The sequence below is a fragment of the Jaculus jaculus genome, chromosome 17, assembly GCF_020740685.1.
Source record: "Jaculus jaculus isolate mJacJac1 chromosome 17, mJacJac1.mat.Y.cur, whole genome shotgun sequence".
NCBI lineage: Eukaryota > Metazoa > Chordata > Mammalia > Rodentia > Dipodidae > Jaculus > Jaculus jaculus.
In genome coordinates, this window is record NC_059118.1 from 2,194,244 (window position 1) to 2,219,592 (window position 25,349).

The window sequence follows — 25,349 nt, forward strand, 5'->3', positions numbered from 1 at the left end:
CTAGGCTTTGTGGCCACAGAGTCTCTGCAATTACTCAGTACTGCCATTTGGAGCAAAATAGCATCCCTGGGCTGTGAGTAATGGAATGGACAAAACTGTGTGCAGTCAAACCCTTCCTGAACCAGACAGCAGGCAGACTGGATCCTCTGGCCACACTCTGTCTCCCTGGAATGCTGAACATACACAGTTCTGATTTCCATAGTGAGAATCTACAGGTTCAGTGTTGGGATACCTGACTTCTCCTGAGTGTTGTAGGGTAACTGCAGCTAGGTCCCGTCTTCACAGGTACCTCAGGGGAGGGCCAGCACTGAGGTCTCTATGGGGTCAGTGCATGCTGCAGGCACACCGGCCTCTCGCACAGCTTGAGAGTGCTCGACAGGGAGCAGGCCTCTTCAGACAACTCAGCTGGATGTTTATTCTTTACTAACTTAACAATCTGGGTGAAATTTTCCTGGTTTAAGAGTTTCATCTGTAACAAAGTGGTGATTTTTATTACCACATATTGTTCAATCCCTACTGGGAATGAAGGCAGCCTGAGATTTGAAGCTGAATTTCCTGTCAGGCAATCTGTATAGTTGCAGCACTGGATAAAAGTATTGTTAGCATTCAGAATAATACTGCCTTCTGCTCATAGGCCCTATATATCATCAAAGAGTGTCTGCTACACTACTAGATTACAAACATCGAAATGGCTATACTGCCACACAGCCAAAGTATTAGGCTGGCTATGCTTCCATGCTAAAAGCACTGAGATGGCTGTATTGCCATGCTACAGGTATTAGACTGGTCATGTTGCCATGCTACAAGCATTAGGCTGGTCAAGCTGCCATGCTACAAGTATTGGGAAGACTAGACTACCATATTACAGGAATTAAAATGATTGAAGGCTCAATGATGAGAAAGGCCAGCCAAATTTTTTATTCTTATGAAATATTTAGGGGGCTTTATGGTCTATTTGATTTGCCAGTTTCATACTTTCATTATTCCCTTGTTTTATTGTTCATATAATTTCTGTAATTTGAAATGGAATATTATTCATTTTATTTTGACTATGATTTTGATTATCACTGAGAAAGTAACTAGAACTTTGTTTTATTTTAGATGATAATGATGATTTCCTCACAATGGCAGAGTGTCAATTCATTATCAAACATGAGCTTGAAAATCTTAGAGCCAGAGATGAAAAGATGATCCCTGGCTACCCCCACGTGAAGCTATATCCAGGAAAGTCGTTGTGTAAGTCACGATCAGCCATCTTTGTGAATGTCCAAACACTGTTTCTTATGTAGGCTTTTTTCCTTTTGCTGAACAATTTATACACCTTTATAGCAACTTATTTATTTATTATACACACAGAGAATGGGCATGCCAGGGACTCTAGTTACTGCAAACAAACTCTAGACACATGTGCCACCATGTGCATCTGGCTTACGTGGGTACTGGAGAATCAAATCTGAGTCCTTAGGCTTTGCAAACAAGCACCCTAACTGATAAGCCATCTCTCCAGCCCACACTCGGTTTTTTCATGAGTGCATTTCTGCCCTTTGAAGCTCATCATCTTGTGCCATAGATCTCTTGCCTTGTGCTGAGGGGCTTCCTGCTTCTTGTTGTCAAATTATTGTGGTGTACCCATCTTCAAGTCCACTGTGGACTGCAGATGCACTCCTCAGGTAAAGTGAGTGCAGTTTACGTACACTCAAACGTGACGATATTGGTGACGTGAAAAGGAGGCACAGTTCTCTTCCTGTTCCCCGTGGTCTCGCTGATATGAGCGCTTACAAACTGAAAAGCCCACCTTACAAGGAGCTTATTACCATGTGCAGGTTTCGGCCCTCTGCCTGTGTCATTCACTTGCACAATCCTGCTCTTTGGAGAACTAAAGGGCACTGCACTGTATAATTCCACGTTTGCATTTTCGCTGCTGAAAGTCCACTTCCAAGCCCATGCTTGGTGTCACCTCCTCCAGCTTCTGCTAATCTTGGTACAGTACTACCTTCTAGTCTTCTCACAGGATGGGCTCCAGGAGCCAGTCCACCTTCATGTTCCTCATCATCACCAACTGCATGTGAGTTTGTCAGCTCAAACCAGACCCAGTCAGAGGCAGCCCATTTTGTTTGGTTGTTGTAACATCTTCAGTTCTTTTAATATAGAGTATTTTCGCATTTGTTTATTTTATTTTCCTCACGAGGCTGACTTGCTGAAGAGACCAGACCTTTTGTGGTATAAGATTGTTCTCCATTGTGGGTTTTCTGTTTGCTTGTGGGCTGTGTTCCTGTGAAGTGCGAGTTCCCTCTTGGCTGGAAATCTCCACGGGCACACTGCGGCTGCCCTAGCTGTCCCTGTGCCTTGTCAAGGGACTGAAGGCTGGCAGGGCTGTCTCTCATGTCTTCTTGTCTGCCCTGTGATTTCAGGACAAACCCTCAGTTACCTTTGATTAGTCACTTGGTTATATTGGCTTTATTCTCATCTTTGGTGGTGTGGGTTATATGTGTGTAGACTTTTATTTCATAGACTGTGACTCAGATTGGCAGGGTTTTTTTTTAAATCATTTTCATGAAATAAAGGGCATTATTTTTATGTTTGTTTTCCCTTTCTTAAAAAAAATGGAAATGAACACATACAGGAAAGGGGAGCCTTTCTGCCTCCCTTGGTAGTCAGAAGTTCCACATTGTACATTTGAACAGTTGCTTGGTGCTATTCCCAAATTTGAATCTTTTTTTTAGGAAATGTTATTTATTTATTTGTAATATGGATGTACGTATGAGCACATCAGGGCCTCTTGCTGCTACAAATGAATACCAGACACTTGTGCCACTTATTGTGTGTGGCTTACATGAGTAGTTTGGGGACTGAACCCTGGCTGAAAGGCTTTGCAACCACCTTTAACCAATGAGCAGTATACCCTGCCCCCAAGGTTTACTTTGGAGCTGTGTTTTCAGACATGTCTGGGAAGTATCTCAAGTCCAAACAGTCTCCTGAGGCGTTGTCTGGGTTGTGAATGTCAGCACCCCATCTCCATTGTGCCCACGTGGGTCAGACTGTTGTGTGGACTCACACACCCACTGGTGAGTTTCTGCACATCCTTTGGGTGGGGCTGGACAGGAGATGGTGTGCTTTCATTGGGTGCAAAGCAGAGCAGTGCTTTCCCAGTGCCCCCTCTTCCTTCTAAGGGAGCAATGTTCAGCTGCATGGCAGCTTTGCAGCAAGTGCTACATGGAAGTCTCTTGGCAGGATAAAGCTGTTTTTTTTTTTTATTATTTTTATTTGTTTATTTGAGAGTGACAGACACAGAGAGAAAGACAGAGAGAGAGAGAGAGAGAGAGAATGGGCATGCCAGGGCTTCTTCCAGCCTCTGCCAACGAACTCCAGACGCGTGCGCCCCCTTGTGCATCTGGCTAACGTGGGACCTGGGGAACCGAGCCTCGAACCGGGGTCCTTAGGCTTCACAGGCAAGCGCTTAACCGCCAAGCCATCTCTCCAGCCCTAAAGCTGTTTTAAACAAAAATATTTTCCTCTTTTTTGTTTTTAATATTAAATACAAAAACAATCATACCATCTCATTCATGGTCATTGAAAGGTTTTTATGCCATCTGAGATAATCATATGTATTTTGTCATGTCTAGATTTTAAAGTTATGGACCTATTGTTTCTCAGCCTTTTGGAAATTGATCATTAAAACATTGTGTTGTATTCAGTTGAAAGTGAAAGAGTATATGCATAGTTATAAATTGTGAAATGTTTGCCTAGTGCACATTTCAGAACCAGCAAAATAGAGAGTGTGCTACAGAGCCATAGTAACAAAAACAGCGTGGTACTGGCACAAAAACAGACATGTGTAGGTTACTGTGTACATATATATATATACTATGTACAGAAATAGACATGCACAATGTGTTTGCCACACACATGTTTGCAATCTTTATATTAAACAGGGAGAAAACTGAAACAGGAATGTAAACATGTACCTGAAAGTATCATCGTGTCCAGACAGAGAGGTCTGTATTATTGCTGCACCTGCATCTTCCAACTCAGAGCACTGTTAGCATTGTTACCACATTCTGTAACTGAGAACCTATCCTATACACAAATGTCCAGTAGTCTCTCCTAGATCAGATCTCACTTTGCTTGTTCATTGTTCGGTGGCTCTCTGTCACTCCGGCACTTGATCTGGGATCCCTTAGTACCCTGGAAGATGAGTCTGGTTTATGTTGTTACTTTCTTCAGTGAGGCTTATGGGGCACTCTATTTTCCTTTTAAGGTAAGAGTTGTTCCTAATAATTACATTATTAGTGGGCATGAGAAGGCTAAAAGATTCTTTTCCTTTAGAAAAGCAGTCTTCTATTTTTAGAAGCTGAAACTAGAGCCTTGCCTTGGCATTGATGGTGACAAGAAGCCCAGTAATTTAGGACTCACAGCCTTATATTCTCTCTGAGAGCTCGGCTCACAGTCCTATTTTTAGAGCTGTCCAGGTTTTTATGCCTGCCTGGAAAGTCTTCTATAATGGTGTGGACTCATCTTTTATAAAAGGACTTGGAAATGGTAAAATAGTAGTTTAGGTGCTGTAAGTGTAAGAGCTTGATACCATACATGAAAAGGCTGCTGGTGGGAAGAGCCATCCACAGCAGGTGCACTCAGATAAAGATCAGGATTGGAAGGCCATAGGGAAAAGACCTGAACTCATATAGCTGAAGAAAAATCCACAAAACACTCAGAAATAAAAATACTTGAACAATGAGTCTGACAGCATCAGAATGTGATGTAACTTAACCCCTGGCCACTGCTTTGTTAAGAACGTGGTTCTTTCAGTAATTGAGAAAGGTCTCAGCACAGTCCTTCTGTTCACACTGGTTTCTCCTTTGCATAGAACTTGTGTGAGTCATGACTGTAAGAACTACACATGAAGATCTTTTTGTTTCAGATCAGACCTTTTGCTTTTGTTAGGGTAGCTCAGACCCCATCAGCAAAGGAATCAGGAGAGCATTTTCTCTTGAGACAAACTTCATCTGAGGAGCAGCCATGTTCTTTAGTAAGAGACAAATGGGTAGTGTAGCAGGTAACCCTTCTCCCCAAAGAGGGTTCTCAGTAACCACTGAATACACTTCCCGAAGACCTGAAGACACCTCCCCAGTATGTCCTCCACCACCACCAAACACACTTCCCAAAGACCTGAAGACTCCTCCCCAGTATGTCCTCCACCACCACCAAACACACTTCCCGAAGACCTGAAGACTCCTCCCCAGTATGTCCTCCACCACCACCAAACACACTTCCCGAAGACCTGAAGACTCCTCCCCAGTATGTCCTCCACCACCACCAAACACACTTCCCGAAGACCTGAAGACTCCTCCCCAGTATGTCCTCCACCACCACCAAACACACTTCCCGAAGACCTGAAGACTCCTCCCCAGTATGTCCTCCACCACCACCAAACATACTTCCTGAAGACTCCTCCACCCTGTTAAGTCACTCTGATTACATGGTGAGAGGCTGTCTCTGTTTTCCTTTAACTGCCCCTAGCTAAGTTTGTTTGTTTTTCCAGATATGTTTCAATATTCAAACTGCTTGTTATGTGACTGCCTTTCTGAAAGAAGGAACTCTTTGATTTTGGGATTTCTTGCTGGTGGACATACATGTTTTTGTCATGAGATTGAAAAGATGAAAGTGAATTAAACTGCTCAATATCAACAGGATGAAAGAAACCAAATGTTTTTCCCCCTTCACTGTAGGGAGCGACTGATAGGTCAAGTGTTTGGGGGAACAATTTTGCAAAATGTGTCCAGATTGAAATATATAACCTCTGAGACCTACCAATTCTAAGTATATGTAACAAGGGAAGAGTGAAAGGTGGGAAAAAGGTATTTACATAAGAATTTTAGGACTATTCATGACAACAAAAGAGGGAAACAATTATTTTTTCAGCAGATGATTAAAGAATATTTCTTACAGGGGGGTATGTTAACATTAAAAGGAGATTTCACTTTTGCTTTAGATTGGCACTGAAAAACATTAGATAATATTAGATTCTATCTAATTACATAATGAATTAGTTGACATTAATAGAACATGAGAAAACATTGCACAATGTTACATAAAATGAGTCAATTTATGTTTTTAAATAGGGTATTTGTTTATAGTTTTTAATGTATATTTTGAAGTATGATTATATATTAAATTACTGTTTATAGTGACTGTTTTATGGAGAAGAGAAAAATAGGGGACTTTCATATTCTGACATATATAATTTGTATGGTTTAAAATTTCACACAAACTTGTAGTCAAAATCAGAAAGACATTCTCAAACCTCCAAGAAAGTACTTGTTTGGTGACAGCAGGATGACTGTGACATTGACCCCAGTACTTCTCCCCTACTGAAGCATCCTTAGACTGTTTGCTAAAGTATATTGTGAGCCATGTCCAGTCCCTTTTATGTAGTTTTGGTGTGCTTTCCCTTGGCAGTGAGAAGATTGCTCACATCTGGTATTGTGACCCAGGTGTTCCCCCTGCATGATCACGAAGCCCTGAAGAAGCTTGAGAACAGCTGGTACACTCGATTTGCTTTGACCTACCAGCCCATAGGTATGTGTCACTACTTCATTTACCAAAGAGGATGCTAATGAAATCGCCAGTCCACAGTGCAGTCCTCTCATTGCGGCAAAGTTTTGACATTCTTCCGGGCAGTGCTTACCTGCTGCATGGAGAATAAGATGGGCTTAGTGGGGCTGGGAGATGGCTTAGTCAGTAAAGTGTTTGTCATGCCAGCACAAGACCTGAGTTTGAATCTCCAGCATCCATGTAACAAGCCTGGTGTGGAGGTATGCGCCCACAATCCTAGCCCTGGAGAGGTGGAAACAAGAAGATCCCTGGAGCTTGCTGACCAGTCTAGTCTAGTCTAACTGGTGAGCTCCAGATTCAGTGAGAGATTTTTGTCTCAAAAATGTAAGGTGGATATTAAAATAATGCACATGCACATGCACATGAATGAACACACGCACATCCTACACATACGCAAAATAGACTAGATGGCCTCCTTTCCTACCGTGTATATAATCCCACCCCAGATTGACCAGGTCACAGGCTTTCCCTAAGTTTTCTCAACACTTTCCAACACCACAGGCACTTCAGGGCAGCCTTCAGGAATGTGTGTTTGAGATAGCTGTTTTACAAACAGCTTTATAAGAATATAGCTTGACTTAACATTTTGTCTTTGAAAATCTGTGTTTCTGTAGAGGTAATGATTGTGACTAAGACAAGTTTTGCTCTGAGTTGGGATTGACCAGTAGGCCTAACATCTCACCTAGCATCTCATCTAACATCTCATCTCTGTCCATTTCCTCTGAGTAGTTATAAGAATAACTTCTTTGGCATATGTTGGATATTAACTTATGGAAAGTTATATGAATATAATGTTTAAAATTTTTGATTTGGTTATATTTTTAATATATATCATTAATTTTTTTGTTTGTTTTTCAAGTTGGGTCTCACTTTAGCCCAGGCTGACATGGAATCACTCTGCAGTTCCAGACTGGTCTCAAACTCATAGCCATTGTCTTATTGGATTAAAGGCGTGTGCCACCATGCCTAGCTCATTAAAAGTTTTTATTTTTATTTATTTTATTTTTTTTAGTTTTTCAAGATAGGGCTTCACTCTAGCCCAGGCTGACCTGGAATTCACTATGTAGTCTCAGGGTGGCCTCGAACTCACAGCAATCCTCCTACCTCTGCCTCCCTAGTGCTGGGATTAAAGGTGTGTGCTACCACGCCCGGCTGAAGTTTTTAAAATTATTATTATTTCCTTTTTTTTTTTTGAGGTAAGGTCTCACTTTAGTCCAGGTGGACCTGGAATTTACTGTGTAGTCTCAAGGTGGCCTTGAACTCATGGCGATCCTCCTACCTATGCCTCCTGAGTGCTGGGATGAAAGGCATGCACCACTATGCCCAGCTACCATTATTATTTTGCAGTGCTCTGGGGATTAAACATAGCACCTTGAGCATGCTAGGGAAGCACTCCTACCACTAAGCTGTGTCTTAGCTCTTGGTTATGTTTTCCAGCATAAGAATTACATTTAAGCTGGTCAACTTCACCATGTTACTATCATTCTCTTCTTGAAAGGACATTTCTCTTTTGATTTTAAGAGAACCCTTCTAAAATATTTTTTCTTTGATTTCCATTTCCAGGAACAAGTATTAGAATGTTGTAAAAGAAAAAATGTTTACTATCATTTTGAAAGGATTTTTTTTTTTTTTTTTTTTTTGAGGCAGGGTCTCACTCTAGCCTCACCCGACCAGGCTTAATTTTATTTATTTATTTATTTATTTATTTATTTATTTATTTATTTATTTATTTATTTATTTATTTGAGAGCGACAGACACAGAAAGAAAGACAGATAGAGGGAGAGAGAGAGAATGGGCACGCCAGGGCTTCCAGCCTCTGCAAACGAACTCCAGACGCATGCGCCCCCTTGTGCATCTGGCTAACGTGGGACCTGGGGAACCGAGCCTCGAACCGGGGTCCTTAGGCTTCACAGGCAAGCACTTAACCGCTAAGCCATCTCTCCAGCCCTGAAAGGATTTTTTTTATAACACATAATTTATTTAAGTTTAAGAAACACAGACATCACTGGCATGTTTTGTGAGAATGTGTCGTTAGTGAAGAGGTTAGGTGAGGAAGAAGATGAGTGAGTGATCTGGCTCAGTGCATGTGATAGCAAACAGGTTTTGGAGCCATCTGGGTGAAGCCAATGAAAAATTATAGATGGAGTCCCAAGGTCCCAGTGTGCTCCAGGGGTTGCTACCTGTAGGGCAGCTGGGAGCAGGGGAGGTCGCTGGGGTTCTTCCTTGAAGGAAGGTGACTGGACAGAGCCAAGGCTGTAGCTTCAGGGTGCCTGGGAAAGATGTTTTTAATAATTCCAGGTCATATAATATTCATGTTATACTTCTGAGAATTTTTAAACTTTATTTCGGTATTTAAATGTGAATATCTTAGAATATTGTCTGTAGGACTTGTAAGGTTGAGTAGGCTGCCTCTAAGGTTGCTTCTGAGAAGAAGGGACGAGAAAACTGATGGAGAAACATGAGTGTGGGCTGTGGCAAACCTCATGAGGCCTCTGGGATGGGTCTGTGCCTGCTTAGAACCTCTGCCATGAACACTTCGCGTTTCCCCATTGATGGTTATCCTTCAGTTTGACTCAGATTTGAGGGGACCTCACCACATTCACTGTTACACTTCTCTCCTGGGTTATCTGGAGAATCAAGAATGGGAGTAAATAGCTTATGTTAATTTCCTCTAACCTGCATAAAAAGCAATAAATTGGGATTTAACTGTATAATTAAGAATTAATAACTCCAACTGTACTCTGCCTATCCCTCCTATGCATTCCACTGTCATCACAGGTGGCTGCTCTCAGGGCAGCATTCCCCCAGTGAGTAAGGCTGACAGAGATACAGTGTTCATGGCCTCTGTTCATAGCCTGTGAGCAGGCTTCTTGGATCGTCATTGGTCCAATGCTTATATGCAATGTATTTCAATAGGCTGTTTTATAAGTTCATGGTCTATGTTAATGTCATTTCCAGCTTTTTAATAATTTGTGTTGAGGTATTGGAAAATTTGGGGGGAGGGAGATCAGGATACTGTGGAAGGGGAGTTATCTTTACAAAGAACATTTATGACCATAACACTGAAGGTAGATGTGGGGTGTACTCATTAAACACCCAAACACAGGGGTTCAGTGGAGGATCTTGGAGGTTATGGAAAGCCCCAAGAGGATCTATTTATCTACTAGATGAGGAAGCAAAGGGTACACTGAGCCAGGGGCCCTGGAAGTTGCCTCGGCAGGTAAGGTACAGACTAAAATCTGGGGCTTGCTATGCTGACAGGAGGGCTCTTGTACAGCATGCAGAGCAGAGCTGGAACTGCACCCTGACTGAGGCATGAGGGTATTAAATGACCTCCAATAACTGAAAAAAATGCATGCTTTCACTTGACGTGGTTAGAAGGAAGACTGGTGGCCTATTCTCAATGTTCTTTCTCTCCATGGTAGATGGTATTCGTGGTTACTTTGGCGAGACGATCGCTCTGTACTTTGGATTCTTGGAGTACTTCACTTTTGCCCTGATCCCCATGGCCATTATCGGGCTGCCTTACTACCTGTTTGTGTGGGAAGACTATGACAAGTATGTGATCTTTGCCTCGTTCAACCTCATCTGGTCCACGGTGATCCTGGAGGTGTGGAAGCGTGGCTGTGCTAGTATGACCTACCGCTGGGGGACACTGGTCATGAAGAGACAGTTTGAGGAGCCCCGACCAGGGTTTCACGGGGTCCTGGGCATCAATTCTGTCACCGGCAGGGAGGAACCACTCTACTCTAGCTACAAGAGGCAGCTGCGCATTTACCTGGTCTCCCTGCCGTTCGTGTGCCTCTGCCTCTACTTCTCCCTGTATGTGATGATGATCTACTTTGACATGGAGGCCTGGGCCTTGAGTGTCCATGAGAACAGCGGGTCTGAGTTGACCGGTATCCTTCTGTATGTGCCCAGCATTGTCTATGCCATCGTGATCGAGGTCATGAACTGCCTCTACCGATATGCTGCGGAGTTCTTAACTTCATGGGGTAAGCCTCGATGCTCAGTACTTCACGTAAGCATTGTTGGATTATAGGACTCACGTGGCTGCTGCCGGGGCAGAGAACATAGATGTCCTCTGTGCTTGTCACAGAGACATGTGACAAGTTCATTGGCCTGAGGAGCTCTGATGATCTCTGCATTGTGATCACAGCTGTCATTGAGTGCTGTGCGCTATATTCTGGGTGTCCTACTAAGTACATTCTCTACAGTTCCTCATTACTGTGAGGAAACCATGAAATAAGGTTGTTTCTCCATTTTATGGATAAAAGACATTGGTACCTAACAAGATTCTGACAACACATAAGGTAGCCAGGGTACTCCAGACCACCTATGCGAGCCCATGCTCCCAGAACTGCACCTTCTGCTGCCCACTGAGGGAAAAGCAAATCCAAGGCATCTTCATGACGGCACACTACATAAGCTGCAGTTAGAGTCCCAAGACCACGTGCCGAGTTGGTTTGGACACTGAGCATGACCCAAAGGGGTGTTTATGAATGCTTCTACAGCAAGGAGGAACTCTGGTAGAGTTTAGGAGTGGAGTTAAGGGTTCATCCACTCTACTCATTTGAACAAACAAATATACCGTACTACTCTACTCCTCAGGGAGGAGCTTAGCCCTTAACTTTATGGACATGAGAAGCTTAAATTTTTCTTATACATTAACAGCAGCCACCAGTTGCCAAGGGTTTTCCTTGTGCTGGGGTTGAGTGTCCCGGTCCCCAGCCTCCCTGGCAGTGGTCACTTTCTGCTTCAGGGGAGGAGGTGAGGCCAGGGGCCTGATGTCAGGCAGGGTCTAGTTGTGGTTCAAGTCCAGGCCAGCTTCAGACCAACTGTACAGGAAACCCTCTCTTGATGTCCTTTTTTTTGTCCTTTGGCCCAGCATCTGTGTTACCATTTCTAGATGTAGATGGAACGCTGAATTCTCTTCTAATCTTTGTAAGCCACCTGTCTAGAACCTTCCTGTGTCCTCACCAATGGTAGTTACTAGCAGTCCTGCTTCGACCACACACAGTTCCTTCTTCTAGATGGCTCTTTTCTGACACTTCCCAAGTTCTTAGTGCGTGCTCTTTTTTTTTTTTTTTTTTGAGATAGGGTTTTACTCTAGTCCAGGTTGACCTGGAATTCACTATAGTCTCAGAGTGGCCTCGAATTTACAAGTGTTGGGATTAAAGGCATGCGCCACCATGCCCAGCCCAGTGCTTGTTCTTTAAAGACCATAGTGATAGTACAGTATTGTGAGTATGTGTCTCTGCTGATGTTCTAGGTGGCAAGGGATGGCTGTGACAGACATGTGGGGCATTCAGTGATTGGGCCTTGGTGCTGGATGTCTCTGCTTTGAGCACAGTCCCATGGTACCTCAGATAATGCCTTGCATTGTTTTCCTATTGGAGAGAAATGACCTCTCCTTTTTAATGTTTTAGAGAACCACAGGTTGGAATCTGCCTACCAGAATCATCTAGTTCTGAAAGTACTGGTGGTAAGTAGCATTTTTAAAAAAGATTTAGAGACAGAGAGAGGGTAAAAGAGAGAGAGGGAATGGGCATGCCAGGGCCTCTAGCCCCTGCAAACAAATTCCAGACGCATGTGCCACCTTGTATATCTGGCTTACGTGGGACTGGAGAATCAAACCTGGGTCCTTAGGCTATATAGGCACATGCCTTAACCACTAAGCCATGTCTCCAGCCTGGTAAGTAGCATTTTTAGTGTTTAAATGCAGTTGAGTTATAAAATATAGTATGCCTTGCTAAGGAACATAAATGGGAAAATGAGCTTTTGATATCAGTGAATTAACATATTTAAATAGGCAAGAATTGATTAAAAGTATGCTTATGTCCATGTTCCACAGCTTTACTATGCACACAGTGGAAGGCTTCAAAATATATTAGCTAGGGCCATAGTCCATCCCGGTTACATGTAAAACTAACTATTGTTCAGCACGTTTTCATTGCTTTCCTTATGGTGACCTTTTAGATATTTCCTTATGCAGCAATCCTTCCAGGTACCCACAGTCTATCTAGTAATGAAACATTACATTCTTTCTTACATTTTTACTGAAGAAAGTTCCAAAGTCCAAGAGGTTCCCAGCATGTTTGGGAAGTTGGAGGGTGCCTGGAAAAGACTCACTGCACCTTGAGTTTAGCATTGGTAATTGTGTTAGTTGCATTAGTAATGAAGGCCTAGCATGAAAGCTCCACTTCCTGAGGGCTACCTCAGCTGCCTCTGCACTGTGTCACTGAGTCAAGGCAGCGCCTCTGAACTTCAGTGACCATGTGAATCCAGAAGGTTCTTCAGGCCTCATCCCTGCTGTGAAGTCATTGATCCTTACAGTGCTGGTTCATCAGCAAGGAAGCCCTGCCGCATTCTCTGTGAGAGCAGAGGAACAGTAGTAGATGGAGAGTTCCCTCACAAAGCTGGTAATGTGGAGCTTGGCCCTAGAGCTGGCACCCTCCACTGTCTTAAAGAACTCAGTCATGCACAAGACTCTGCTGTTCTCCAACCATGCCTTGTGAAAAGACCCAGTCAGGGGCCACTCCTCCTCTCTTGGGTTTGTTGGGTCTCACCTCCCCTTCAATCTCCTGGTGTGGCATTGACCAGCCTTCTGGGTGTGGCTTTCCAGCTTCTGCTCTGACTGAGCCCTTGGGCTGAGGCCTCACCAATGTCTCTGCTCAGGGTCTGGAGTGGCTCCATGTCCTCACTGACTGGCTGCTCACTCTGGCACCCAGCAGCCTTCACTCAGCAGTGATGCTACCCAGTGGGTAGGAGACCGCAAAGAACATACCTTGTGGGAGGGCAAGAGGGAAGTTCTTGACCTGGAACTGCTCAAGGAAGTGTCAACCTTCAACCTTCAGTGGAAGGCCCACCCCCACTAGTCTCCCAGCCCCCTAGGAGGCTGCTGTGCATCTGGTAAGACAGTGAAATTCATGCCTGTGGGGACAAAGATGTTTCCTAGACCAGGCATCCCTTGTCAGTACCATCTGGTGACCCCAGTGTCCCTGGGAGGCAGGGAAACCTTAGGCCTGGAGCACAGAGAGGTGTCTTGTATCTGGACCCCAGTTGTGGTATGTTCTCCTTGCAAGGGTGCCTGGCTGCCTAGCTGCCTCCTGGTAGGGGTGAGAGTTCCAGTGCATGGTACAAAGTGGCTTCCAGACATAGGCTGCTGATTGTAGTGGGCTCCTTCTTGCCACAGCTACCTGGCCCCTGGCCCCTCTCCATGAGGCAGGGGAGTCTTAGACCCCATGGAAGGAGTTCACTTATCCTGAGCGTACTGCTACAAATGGGTCATTGACGGCACCTCCTCTGTCCCTGCCTGGCTGCACTCCCAGGTCCTAATGGCTTCCTGTTTGCAGGGGTGCAGCGAGTCCACCTGCCTGGTGCAGGGTAGGGTTCTCTGGCGGGGAACTTGAGATGTAAGGGAGCTGAGTTGCCCCTTTGGTCCTAGGGTTTTACACAGCTCATCTTACTTGGCTCTGACCAGAGCTCTCTGTGGCTCACTTGTCCTGTCACTTGCAGAGTTGACTAGGAAGCCTGGGGTGGGGGCATGCTGGGGACATCTGCCTGGAATAGAAGCCCCTTGTTTTTCTGCTCATGCACTTATAAGGCGCTTCAGGACAGATCTAATGCGGCTTTCTCTTTTGGCAGTTCAACTTCCTGAATTGCTTCGCCTCGCTCTTCTACATTGCCTTTGTCCTGAGAGACATGAAGCTCTTGCGCCAGGTGAGTACAGCTGACAGAAAGGCACCAAGGCCTAAGGTCCTGTCCTCCATAGTGCATTTTTCTTCAAATCATTCTTTTTACAAATATAAGTCGTGTACCTTCCTACCTTTAATTCTAAATGAAAAAGTGTATCGTACTCAACTAGACAGAATCAGTTATCTCTGATCTGCTTGGAAGTAACTAGGTAAGGAAGAGAAGCCGACCCAGGACCCACTGCGGTCTCTCGGAGTCAGTTCTGACAGCTCACATGTGTTTAGTAATTGAACTTTCATGAGTAGCATGGGGAGAATGCTAAGTATGACCTTGAACATGCCTTGCAAATTTTTAAAACATTTTAATTAATTTATTTGAAAGAGAGATGGGAGGGAGAGACAGAGAGAAGGAGGTAGATAGGGAATGAGAGAATGAGTGTGCAAGGGCCTCTAGCCATTGCAAATGAACTCCAGAGGTATGTGCAACCGTGTGCATGTGGCTTACATGGGTCCTGAGGAATCAAACTGAGGTTCTTAGGCTTCACAGACAAGTACCTTAACCGCTAAGCCATCTCTCCAGCTGGCAAATTTTATTTTTATTTTAAAAACTTGTTACTTGGTTCAATTCCCTAGGACCCATTTAAGCCATATATACAAGGGGATGCATGCGTCTGGAGTTCATTTGCAGTGGCTGAAGGCCCTGGCATGCCCATTCTCTTTCTCTTTCTCTTTCTCTTTCTCTTTCTCTTTCTCTTTCTCTTTCTCTTTCTCTTTCTCTTTCTCTCTCTCTCTCTCTCTCACCTGAATCGCTCTATCTCTCAAATAAATAAATAAAAAATGTGTCACATTTTAGAGCCTGTTTGATCCTGTGTAGCATTTAATTTCTGAAGTGTGTCTGGTGTATTATTGTTTGTGGATCATACCATACCAGTGACCAGCAAATGGAGCACAAATACTAGTTTCTAAATTCTCTTCTTAATATTCAAGCAGGTTATAAGGGCTGCTACTTCCTGTTTATAGTCTTCTAAAATTGTCAATAAAGGGATTCTCAGCTCCTAGGCTTATTTTTTAAATTAATATTTACTCTTGCATATGTAGTGTGGTGTTCATGGTGTGCATGTGTGTATTTGCATGTGGGTACATGTGTATGCATGTGGAGGTCAGAGGTTAACATCAGGTATCTTCCTTGTTTGCTGTCCTCCTTCTTTCTTCACGGAGACAAGGTCTCTCACAGAGCTTGCCAACTCTGATAGGATAGCTGCCCAGGCTGCCTTAGGGATCCCTTCCCCTTCTAGGTTCTGGATTGCACACGGTTGCCTAGCCCACCCAGCATTCACATGGGTGCTGGGGATCTGGCCTCTGGTCATCATGCTTATGCAGCACGTGCTCTCCACTGAGACGTCTCTCTAGCCCCACTATTTACCTCTTTAGTTAGAATACAAAGTACTGGGTTTCACTGTGGCATTTTCCTAGATACACCATTAGTATTTATTCTTTTTTTTTTTTTTTCTTTTTTGAGGTAGGGTTTCACTCTAGCTCAGGCTGAGCTGGAATCCACTACTTAGTCTCAGGGTGGCCTCAAACTCATGGAGATCCTCCTACCTCTGCTTTCCAAGTGCTGGGATTAAAGTTGTGTGCTACCATGTCTGGCTTGATTCTTATTCACCCTCTGTCACTCCTATCCCATACCCCTCCCTCTCTTGCTGGACCCCTTCCCATCCCCAGATAGTTTTCAAATCACATACATTCCATTACCTCTCTTGTCCTCTCTACCCCTTCATAAAGCTTAGACCTCTTAATACTCAAATGATAGCTTGGGATACTTTGTGAGGAAGTTAATAAAATTTTGTAATTAGAAGAGATTTTATAGTTGTGGTACTTAGTGCATAGAAATAAAATAAATATTGTTCTAACAACTGTACTGGATATATTTCTCCCTTTAAAAATTATTTTGAAATTGACAAGGTTAAAAGCATTTGGAATTGACAAACAGGATGTGTGTGCCTTCTCTGCTCCCACTTATTGGTGTACTAGTAGGGTATGATTAGTCATCTCTTATGCTGTAGAAAGTCTCCATTGCCGGGAGTCAGGGATGGAGAAGGCCTCTCTGAAAAATAGAATTGTATTGTCAGCAAGGTGATGTGTGATGGAAGTGCTCACATCCATCTAGAAAGTGGGACTTGGTCCAGAATATAGACACCAGTGCAATAACTGTTTCTAGTGAGTCGTCAGAGGGGAGGGCAAGACTCATGAACACAAGGACCTAACTTATTCCTAGGAAGTTATCAGAAGTCACCAGGAGACCTAAGTGCCCATGTCCAAGAGCAGCCTGAAAAACAGTGAAAGTTGGAAGAAAACAATTCAACAGCTGTGTATGAGCTGCATAAAACAAATATTTTAAATGTTCTGGCAAAATTCTTATGATATATGAAGTGAGAAAAGCAACATGTGAATATATATGTATATATGTGACAATTATACTTTTATTTTTTACATGTAATTCTAAAAAAATCCCAAGATATGCAGTGTTTTTGTCAAAGTTATGGAATCATGAATGATTGCTTTTTTTGTTTTCCATTTTCTACAATGAGAGAAGATATATTAATTTTAGTGTCATAATTTAATTATTATTATTAGGAGCTGGAGAGATAGCTCAATGACTAAGAGTACTTCCTGAGTAGGCATGAGGGCCTAAGGCCTGAGAGACTGCTTGAGTTTGACCCAAGCAACCATTTAAAGAGCTGGGAACCCTCATCTGTAATCCCAGTCCTGTAGTGGGCACAGACCGGATCATCACCAGGGCTCGAGGAAAAAAAAACGAAGCTCTGGGATTAATAAGAGGTTCTGGCTCAAGTAAGAAGGGGTGGAAAAGCAATGGAGGGAGACACCTAGCATTCTGCTCCAGCCTCTGCAGGCCAGTGCAAGGGATGCCACATGGGCACACCCACGTGCATATACTACATTACACACACACAACATTAATTCTTATTATTGGTATTATACAGTCCAGGCTAGCCTCAAACACACTATGTAGCTGAAGCTGGTCTTTAACTCCTGATCCTCCTGCCTTCACCACCTAAGTGCAGGGGTTACAGGTATTCTTTACTATATTGGGTACAATTTAATTTTTTAAAAAGTTTTTTTAATCACATTTTCTCCCCAAAGCTGTCAGCATCATTTTAGAATCATACACTGTTATCAAAGGTCACAATGCCAAGTGTATTCACTTTCCTGTGGTCATGTCTGTTCGTGTCTTACCATCTTACTTACATTTAACCCAGGTCCTTCGGTGGAGCATCATAAATTACACTGTTCCAATTCCCAGCTTTCTAATAACAACTTCTCCTACATAATGCGCATGGCTTAGTCCCAATCACGTTTCTGTTACTGCATGATTGTGTGTGTGCTATGGTTTTGTGAAGGCATATGTTGTGAAGACATGATGGTGTTTCTGCTTCTCCTCAGAGCTTGGCCACGCTCCTGATCACCTCCCAGATCCTGAACCAGGTCGTGGAGTCCCTCTTTCCTTACTGGCTCCACAAGAAGCATGTTGTGAAGGTGAAGAGGAGGGTGAAGGCTTTAAAGGCAGATGTTGATGCAACATTGTTTGAACAGGTTCTCCTGGAAAAGGAGATGGGGACCTACTTGGTAAGTCTGTTGCTGAGCTGACCTCTAGCAAAAGTGAGCAGCAGTCACACATCAGGGTCATGGGCACAGGCAGGCCATTTTGTCTCTGCTGGGCTGTGTTGAAAGCACTTTCAGCCAGTGATCTCTCCAGCAACCATTGTGTTGGCAGGGCTGGAGGGGGCACACTTGTGCTATAGCACATGCATGGATATCAGAGGACAGCCTGGGGTCCTCAGTCATTGCTTTCCACCTTGTTTGTGGCAGTCTCTCTTATTGTTCACTGCCAATCACAGACTAACTGGCCTGCAAGCCTCAGGGTTCTTCCGCCTCTCTTTGCTGAGGCACATTGAGGTGTGTGTGCCACTGTGCTCACAGTCAGCTTTATGAGGGTTCTGGGGATCTGAACTCTGGTCCGTGGGCTTGTGGCAGCAAATACTTTGAACCACTGCACCATTTCCCGAACCCACAAGTACCCACATTAAAAATGTTAAAGATGGAACTGCATATAAAACTGGCTGTATGAGTGGTAAATTATGCCCCCAAACACTAGGGTGTGAGGGTGGAGAATTCTTTGCCTGTCCTGCAGAGGAGCTTAGGAAAGAGCTCCAAAGATGGAAGCATGGGAGAGATGGGCCCTGGAGCAGCAGTAGGGTTGACATGAGTGTCAACTGAAGATGGGCATCAGTGTAAGTTAGTGCTGTTGTAAATAAAGCAGTCCCTAGGAACAGAACGCCAGAGTTGTTTTAGGAACCACCAGTAGATTGTTAGAGGCTTGGTTGCTTATAATAGTTAGAAAATCAAGCTCATAAAACCCTAGCCATGTGTCCACAAAGTGCTACTGAGCTGTAACTATGAGTGCCACCTGTACCGTGGGTAGGTGTCAGGATCACACTTGCCTCAGGCCTGTGTTCATTGCATCCCATTCCTCCTCCTCGGTGAAGTCACCCCACCAGTGCTTTGTTCCCCAAGGTTCTGTTGTGCTGAATGTCCACAGTCTCTGTTTCCATAAGATTGAGATTGTCTTCTGATGGCTGTCTTGCTGGTGCTTAGAGAGCCCACATGCTGAAGCTGGGTTTCTGTGTTCAGCTCAAATAAGTGCTTGTTTCAGTTTATTTATTTGCAAATTGAGAGGGAGGCAGGAATGAATAGGTGCACCAGGTCCTCCAGCCACTGCAAACGAACTCCAGCTTCAGGTTCCACTTTGTGCATCTGGCTTTATGTGGGTACTAGGGAATCGAGCCTGGGTCATTAGGCTTTGCAGGCAAGCGCCTTAACTGAAGCACCCAAGAAAGGGCCTTTCATTCCTTCATTGGCCTGGTGTTCATCAATTAGGCTAACTTGGCTGACCAGCAAGATCCAAGGATATGCCTGTCTTCACCTTCCCAATGCTGGGATACAAGTGTGTATCCCACCCAACATTTTATATGGTTCCTGGGATCAAACTCACTTCCTTTTACTTGAGAGACAAGTACTTTACTGAGTGTGCTGTTAGTAGGTATTGACATGTGCACCAGCATTGTGTGTCATAGACTGAGAAGATTCAACCTATAAGCTCACAGCTCAACTAGGACAGCAGTGCTGTGTGTTTGTAGAGGTTTGAATAATGTCCCTCTTAGCCTCCTGTGTCTGAACACTTGGTTCCCAGCAGAGTGGCTCTATTTATAGAATCTTTAGGAGGTGGAGCCTCCTGAAGGAAGTGTGTTTTGGGGGCAGCCTGCACTTGTGCTCTGTCTCTCCTTCCTCTCTGCTGACGTGATGATATTATGCAAGCTTCCCAATCCTGCCATGCCTTCCTTGCTATGATGGATTCTGTTTCCTGGAATTGGAAGCCAAAATAAACTCTCATTCCCAAGTTGCTTCTGGCCAGGAATTTGTTCACAGCAATGAGAAAGCAACGTATATGGTGTTTGTGCATGAGGTACAGAGAGAACACCCATGCAGAGGAGGAGCAAGCTGATGGCGAGGAGTGCATGAACATAGTGGAGTCTCCCTCTTGGACTGGAACTCAGCCACGCACACCTGAAATCCCAGCACGTGGGCAGCTGAGGCAGGAAGATTGAATTCCATGCCAACCAGAGCAACCTAGTGAGACATATTCTCACCTACACTGTCTGCTCAGGGCTTACTCATCTGAGTGACTCCACTGTGAGGACATGGTAGACTTCGCTGTAACCTTTCCCTGTGTCTCATATCTTCTTCCATTAGGAACAAGGCCCAGGGAGACAGTGTGATCTCAGTTCATTGCTCATGCAGAATAGTGCTGCAGCTCCAGAATTACTGGGGCTGAAAGTAACTAGACAGTGCAGCCCTGTTATTAGCCTCTTGGTGACATCCCAGAACAAGGTTTGGGTCTCTGCCTCCCCTCCAGAGTCTGTCTGGTGTGGGGTGAAGACGTGAGTGTCCTCATCCTCCTGCAGGGCTGAGGCTGGGGGTGAGCTCTGGGTTCTCAGGGCTCCCCTTTGCTTGCTAGCAGGGTCCTGCATGTCCGGCCCATTTTCTCCTTCTCCCATGACTTCCCTGTTTATTTTCCTCACTGAAGAGACACTTGCTCTTCCACCTTCTCCTCGTGCTTGGAGGTCACATTGGTTCTGGACAGCTCCTCATTGAGGTCAGATTTTAGAATCCCTTGTTCTGCCCTGTCTTCATGACTGCCATAGGTGACTCTCAAATACCATTGTCAAGTCTTTGGAGAAAGGAGATTGGCTGAAATTATAAACATATTTTTACAAAAGTAATGCTTACTACAGAGAACCTGAAAAATGCAAGACAGGAAATAGGGAAAAAGAAATACCCTGTGCTGTCATCATAAGGTGATCTCCTAAACTCCTTTCCTGCTCCACAGTCAGGACTAAAGCCATGTGGCTCTACAGGTTGTTACTTTGCTGTCCACTGCTGCTCCTTTCTTGGAACTGTGTCCAACAAGAGAGCTGTGGAAGTGATCTTAGACATTTCATCACTTTGGTGACTTGGTGGATTTAAAGGTTTGTTTTCATTTTGTAATGAAGAAGTGATCCATAGGAAGATGCCTGGGGACCTTTCATTCCCTCTGCATCATGCTGTCTCTTATTTCTGATGCTCCTGGTGGGCATGTGGGGATGGAGAAACGTGTGTCTGTCACTCGACAAGTTGGCTGATTTTTTTTTTTTTTTTTTGATTGTCGAGGTAGGGTCTCACTGTAGTCCAGGCTGACCTGGAATTCACTATGTAGTCTCAGGGTGGCCTCCAACTCACAGTGATCCTCCTACCTCTGCTTCCTGAGTGCTGGGATTAAAGGCATGCACCACCACACCTGGCTTGATATCTTTTATTTTATTTTATTGACTACTTCCATAAATGTAGACAGTAAACTATGATAATCCCCTCCCCTCCCCCACTTTCCCCTTCACAAATCCTCTCTCTCCCTCTTTGAGGTAGGACCTCATTCTAGCCCAGGATGACTAGGAATTCACTATGTAGTCTCAGGGTGGCCCCAAACTCATGGCAATCCTCCTACCTCTGCCTCCTGAGTGCTGGGATTAAAGGCATGCACCACCATACCCGGCACAAATCTACTCTCTATCATATCCCTTACCCCTCTCAATTAATTGCTCTTCTATTTTGATGTCATTGTCTTTTCCTCCTATCACGAGGGTCTTGTGTAGGTAATACCAGGTATTGTGAAATCATGGACGTTCAGGCCATTTTGTGTCTGGAAGATTGCCTTGTAAGTAGTCCTACCCTTCTTTTGGCTCTACATTCTTTCCACCATCTCTTCCACAATGGACCCTGAGCCTTGAAAGGTGTGATAGAGATGTTTCAGTGCTGAGCACTCCTATGTCACCTCTTCTCAGCATTATGGTGCCTTTGGAATCATTCCAGAGGCCACCATCATCTGAAAAGAGAAGCTTCTCTATCCAAAAGTGAGAGTAGCATTAAAAATGGGTATGAATGTTAAGTGCTTACAGAAAAGTTTGGTGCATATTATATGCATTTAGCCAGATACCAGTAGGCATTATACCCCTAGGGCTCATGACCTCCCCCATCATAGGTTTTCAGTACCAGGCATATATTCCCTCCTGTGGAGCAGGCCTCCAGTCCAATTAGTGAGCCATTGGTTACCCCCATAACAGACATGCCACTATTGCACCTGTTAGTTCATTTGGCCTGGCTGGACCAACTTAAGGCTTGCAATGTCCACTGTTGTTTATCTCCACTGATGACTTCTCTCTCCCATAGAGCTGCATGCAGTATAGTTTTTTCCAGTTTTCTGTCAGTTGGTCTACAGGGAGGAGGTTTTCAGTTCAGCTTGCTTGATTTCTCAGTGACCTTGTACTCCAAGCATGTGGAGTTTAGCTGATATCTTAAAAAATATTTTTGTTTATTTTTATTTATTTATTTGAGAGCAACAGAGAGAGAGAGAAAGAGGCAGATAGAGAGAGAATGGGTGTGCCAGGGCCTCCAGCCATTGCAAACAAACTCCAGACGTGTACGCCCCCTTGTGCATCTGGCTAACATGGGTCCTGGGGAATCGAGCCTCGAACCGTGGTCCTTAGGTTTCACAAGCAAGTGTTTAACTGCTAAGCCATCTCTCCAGCCCTAGGTGGTACCTTTTAAAAAATATTTTATTTTTATTTATTTATTAGAGAGAGAGAGAGAGAATGGGCACAGCAGGGCCTTTAGCCACTGCAAATGAACTCCAGGTGCATATGCCCCCATGTGCATCTGGCTTATGTGATATCTGGAGAATTGAACCTGGGTCCTTAGGCTTCGCTGGAAGCATCATAACCACTAAGCCAGCTCTCCATCCCTAGCTGATATCTTTTATTTCCAGTATTTTTCCCTACAGATCTTATTCTGTTTTCTACATAAACTATTGTTTCAGCTATAATTTTGATCACTTTCTTTCTTCAGTTTTATTTTTTTCAGTTTGTGCAGAAATAGTTATAACTGGATTCCTTATTTTGTTCTGGATTTTATCTTCTCACCATTGGGTGTTATGTTTGTTCCATATTTTGGGGACAGAACTCTTTTTCTCAGTTTAAAAGTGTTTTTATTATTTACTTACTATGAGTTTTTTTTTTTAAATCATGCTTGATGTGTTATCAAGGTTTTTTGTTTCTGTTGCAAATATCTTTAATTATTAGTTTTATCTACATTAATAAATTTCCAAATGAAGGCCATGCTCAAGTTTAAATGATTAAGTCTGCTTGCTTAATGTCTTTATATACATTGCCATGAGGCATATACTAATAGGGCAGAGGGCATCTTGTGCTTGTGTTTTGTGTGCTTTTGTTTACTAAGTTTGCATTTCCCCCTAATTGCTGTTTGGTTCTATCCCTAGCTTGCTAAGCCTTTTGGTTCTGAATTGCTTAGAATATTGACACTTAAGAATACTGATATGTGCATGTTACTCAGCATCACCTTGTGAGGGTCAAGAGAATGAGAGCCTGCTGCAGTGCTGGGAAGGGCTCCCTGTGCTCTAGGCTCTGTTGAGGGCAACATCTGTGCAGGGCCCTGGCTTTCATGAGTACAACAGCACAACTATTAATGCCAACCATGAGATTATCTAAGACTGAGTGAGGTAAAAGTAGCTTGCCTACAGACCATCCGTCTTGCCTAGTGTGGTCCTTTGCTGTTTATGGAAGCAAGTTGATGTTCAATCTATGCATGTTGAAACCCCACAGCTAGATGCTGCAGTGCAGCCAAGGGAACATAGCCAAACACAATGGCAAGAATGGAACAAATTCTCCCACCAACTGCACACTCCCCACTTGGTACCTTTAGCTCACCAGCTCCACCAAGCCCGTGTGGTGGTGTTCTCTGCTGAGTTTGGCTTCAGAGTTCCAACTCATGCTAAGATTCAAGTATCTTCTAGAACATCTATGAGAAGTACTTTCTTCTTCCCCAGTATCCCACAATTGTATTTGGGATTTTCTATTTTAATGAGATATGAAGTAAGAAAGTAACTGAGTGGAATCTCACACTGAAGCTGCTCAGCCTACAGGACCATGAGGTACATGTGCACTAATCATCTCAGATGGCCTACCTCAGTGAAGGCACCTTTGTCCTGCTATCAAAGCGCAGAATAGTGCACCATGCTGCTCATTCCTCCAGGAGTTGCTCCTGGCTAACCCTTTCTCCTGTCCAGAGTGAGCCTTTGCACGCCTGTCAAGGAGGTTTCAGAGCCAGCTGAGAGGCTCGGAGACCTTCCCTTCAGCTTTTGACACTTTCCTATTTGGCACCCACATATGAAAGACCACATGCAATTTTTGTTTTGGGGGGCCTGCATTATCCACTTAGCACAATCTTATCCAAGTCTATCTATTTTTCCTGCAAGCTGTATAATTTTTCTTTATAATTTAATTTTTTATAGTAGACTGAAATTCCATTAAATGTATGTGCCACATATTCATTATCCAGTCACCTGTTATGACCATCTAGGTTGATTTTATGTCCTAGGCAGTACAGTCTTTAATAAAAGGGTTGACATCTGGGGTACCCATACATATGAGGGCACCATCTATCATGATACTGGACCATTCCTTTGTAGTGGGTGGGGAGCGGCCATGTTTAGTTGGTGGGGAACAGCCACATTTGGTTGGTGGGAAACAGCCATATTTAGTTGGTGGAGAGCAGCCAGGTTTGGTTACTGGGGAGAAGCCAGGTTTAGTTGGTGGGGAGCAGCCAGGTGTATTTGTTGGGAACAGCCAGGTTTAGTTGGTAGGGAGCAGCCACGTTTAGTTGGTGGGGAGCAGCCAGGTTTAGTTGGTAGGGAGCAGCCACGTTTAGTTGGTGGGGAACAGCCAGGTTTAGTTGGTGGGGAGCAGCCACATTTAGTTGGTAGGGAACAGCCACGTTTAGTTGGTGGGGAACAGCCAGGTTTAGTTGGTAGGGAGCAGCCACATTTTGTTGATGGGGAGCAGCCATGTTTGGTTAGTGGGGAGAAGCCATTTTTGGTTGGTGGAGAGTAGCCATGTTTAGTGTAAGGGTCCGAAGATTGCTGAAGAAAGACCTTGGACTCAAACTGTATGTATAAACAAAGCATTTATCCTGCAGAATCAGCCAGCATGTAGGGGTTAACCATGCATACAAAATGGCAACCACAAGAGGAGCATACAGGCTCCTTTTAAGCACAACTAGGGGAATTCCAGGTGGGTTAGGTAATCTTCTGACATGATTGGCTAGGCAAGCAGCAGCTACAGTTGTATATCTCTGATTGGTTGGGGCAAAAGCGTGCAAAAGGGATATGTTTGGACATGTCTCTAGGAACTGACTTAGCCCCCAACGCACAAAATGGAGGCTATCTTCCCTGGCCACATGTTAGGGTCACTGTTGATTAACAGTCCACCCTTTGTTTGTGGTTTTCCCAGAAGTCTTGCCTACTTCTCTGGGAAACTGAAACTTAGGCCTACTTAGGGTGGCACCTTACTGAAGGC

General features: G+C 44.2%; 1 protein-coding gene across 2 annotated transcripts in view; it reads left to right on the plus strand.

Annotated features, from left to right (window-relative positions):
- The window catches only part of Ano10 (anoctamin 10), a 125,256-nt gene that overhangs the window by 17,784 nt on the left and 82,123 nt on the right, over positions 1–25,349 (plus strand). For both annotated transcript variants that reach the window (XM_045136864.1, XM_045136865.1), the window contains exons 4-9: positions 1,102–1,236; positions 6,457–6,576; positions 10,039–10,608; positions 12,043–12,098; positions 14,261–14,335; positions 17,773–17,955. In XM_045136864.1, coding sequence (XP_044992799.1) covers positions 1,102–1,236; positions 6,457–6,576; positions 10,039–10,608; positions 12,043–12,098; positions 14,261–14,335; positions 17,773–17,955 — 1,139 coding nt within the window. The remainder of the gene's footprint in view (positions 1–1,101; positions 1,237–6,456; positions 6,577–10,038; positions 10,609–12,042; positions 12,099–14,260; positions 14,336–17,772; positions 17,956–25,349) is intronic.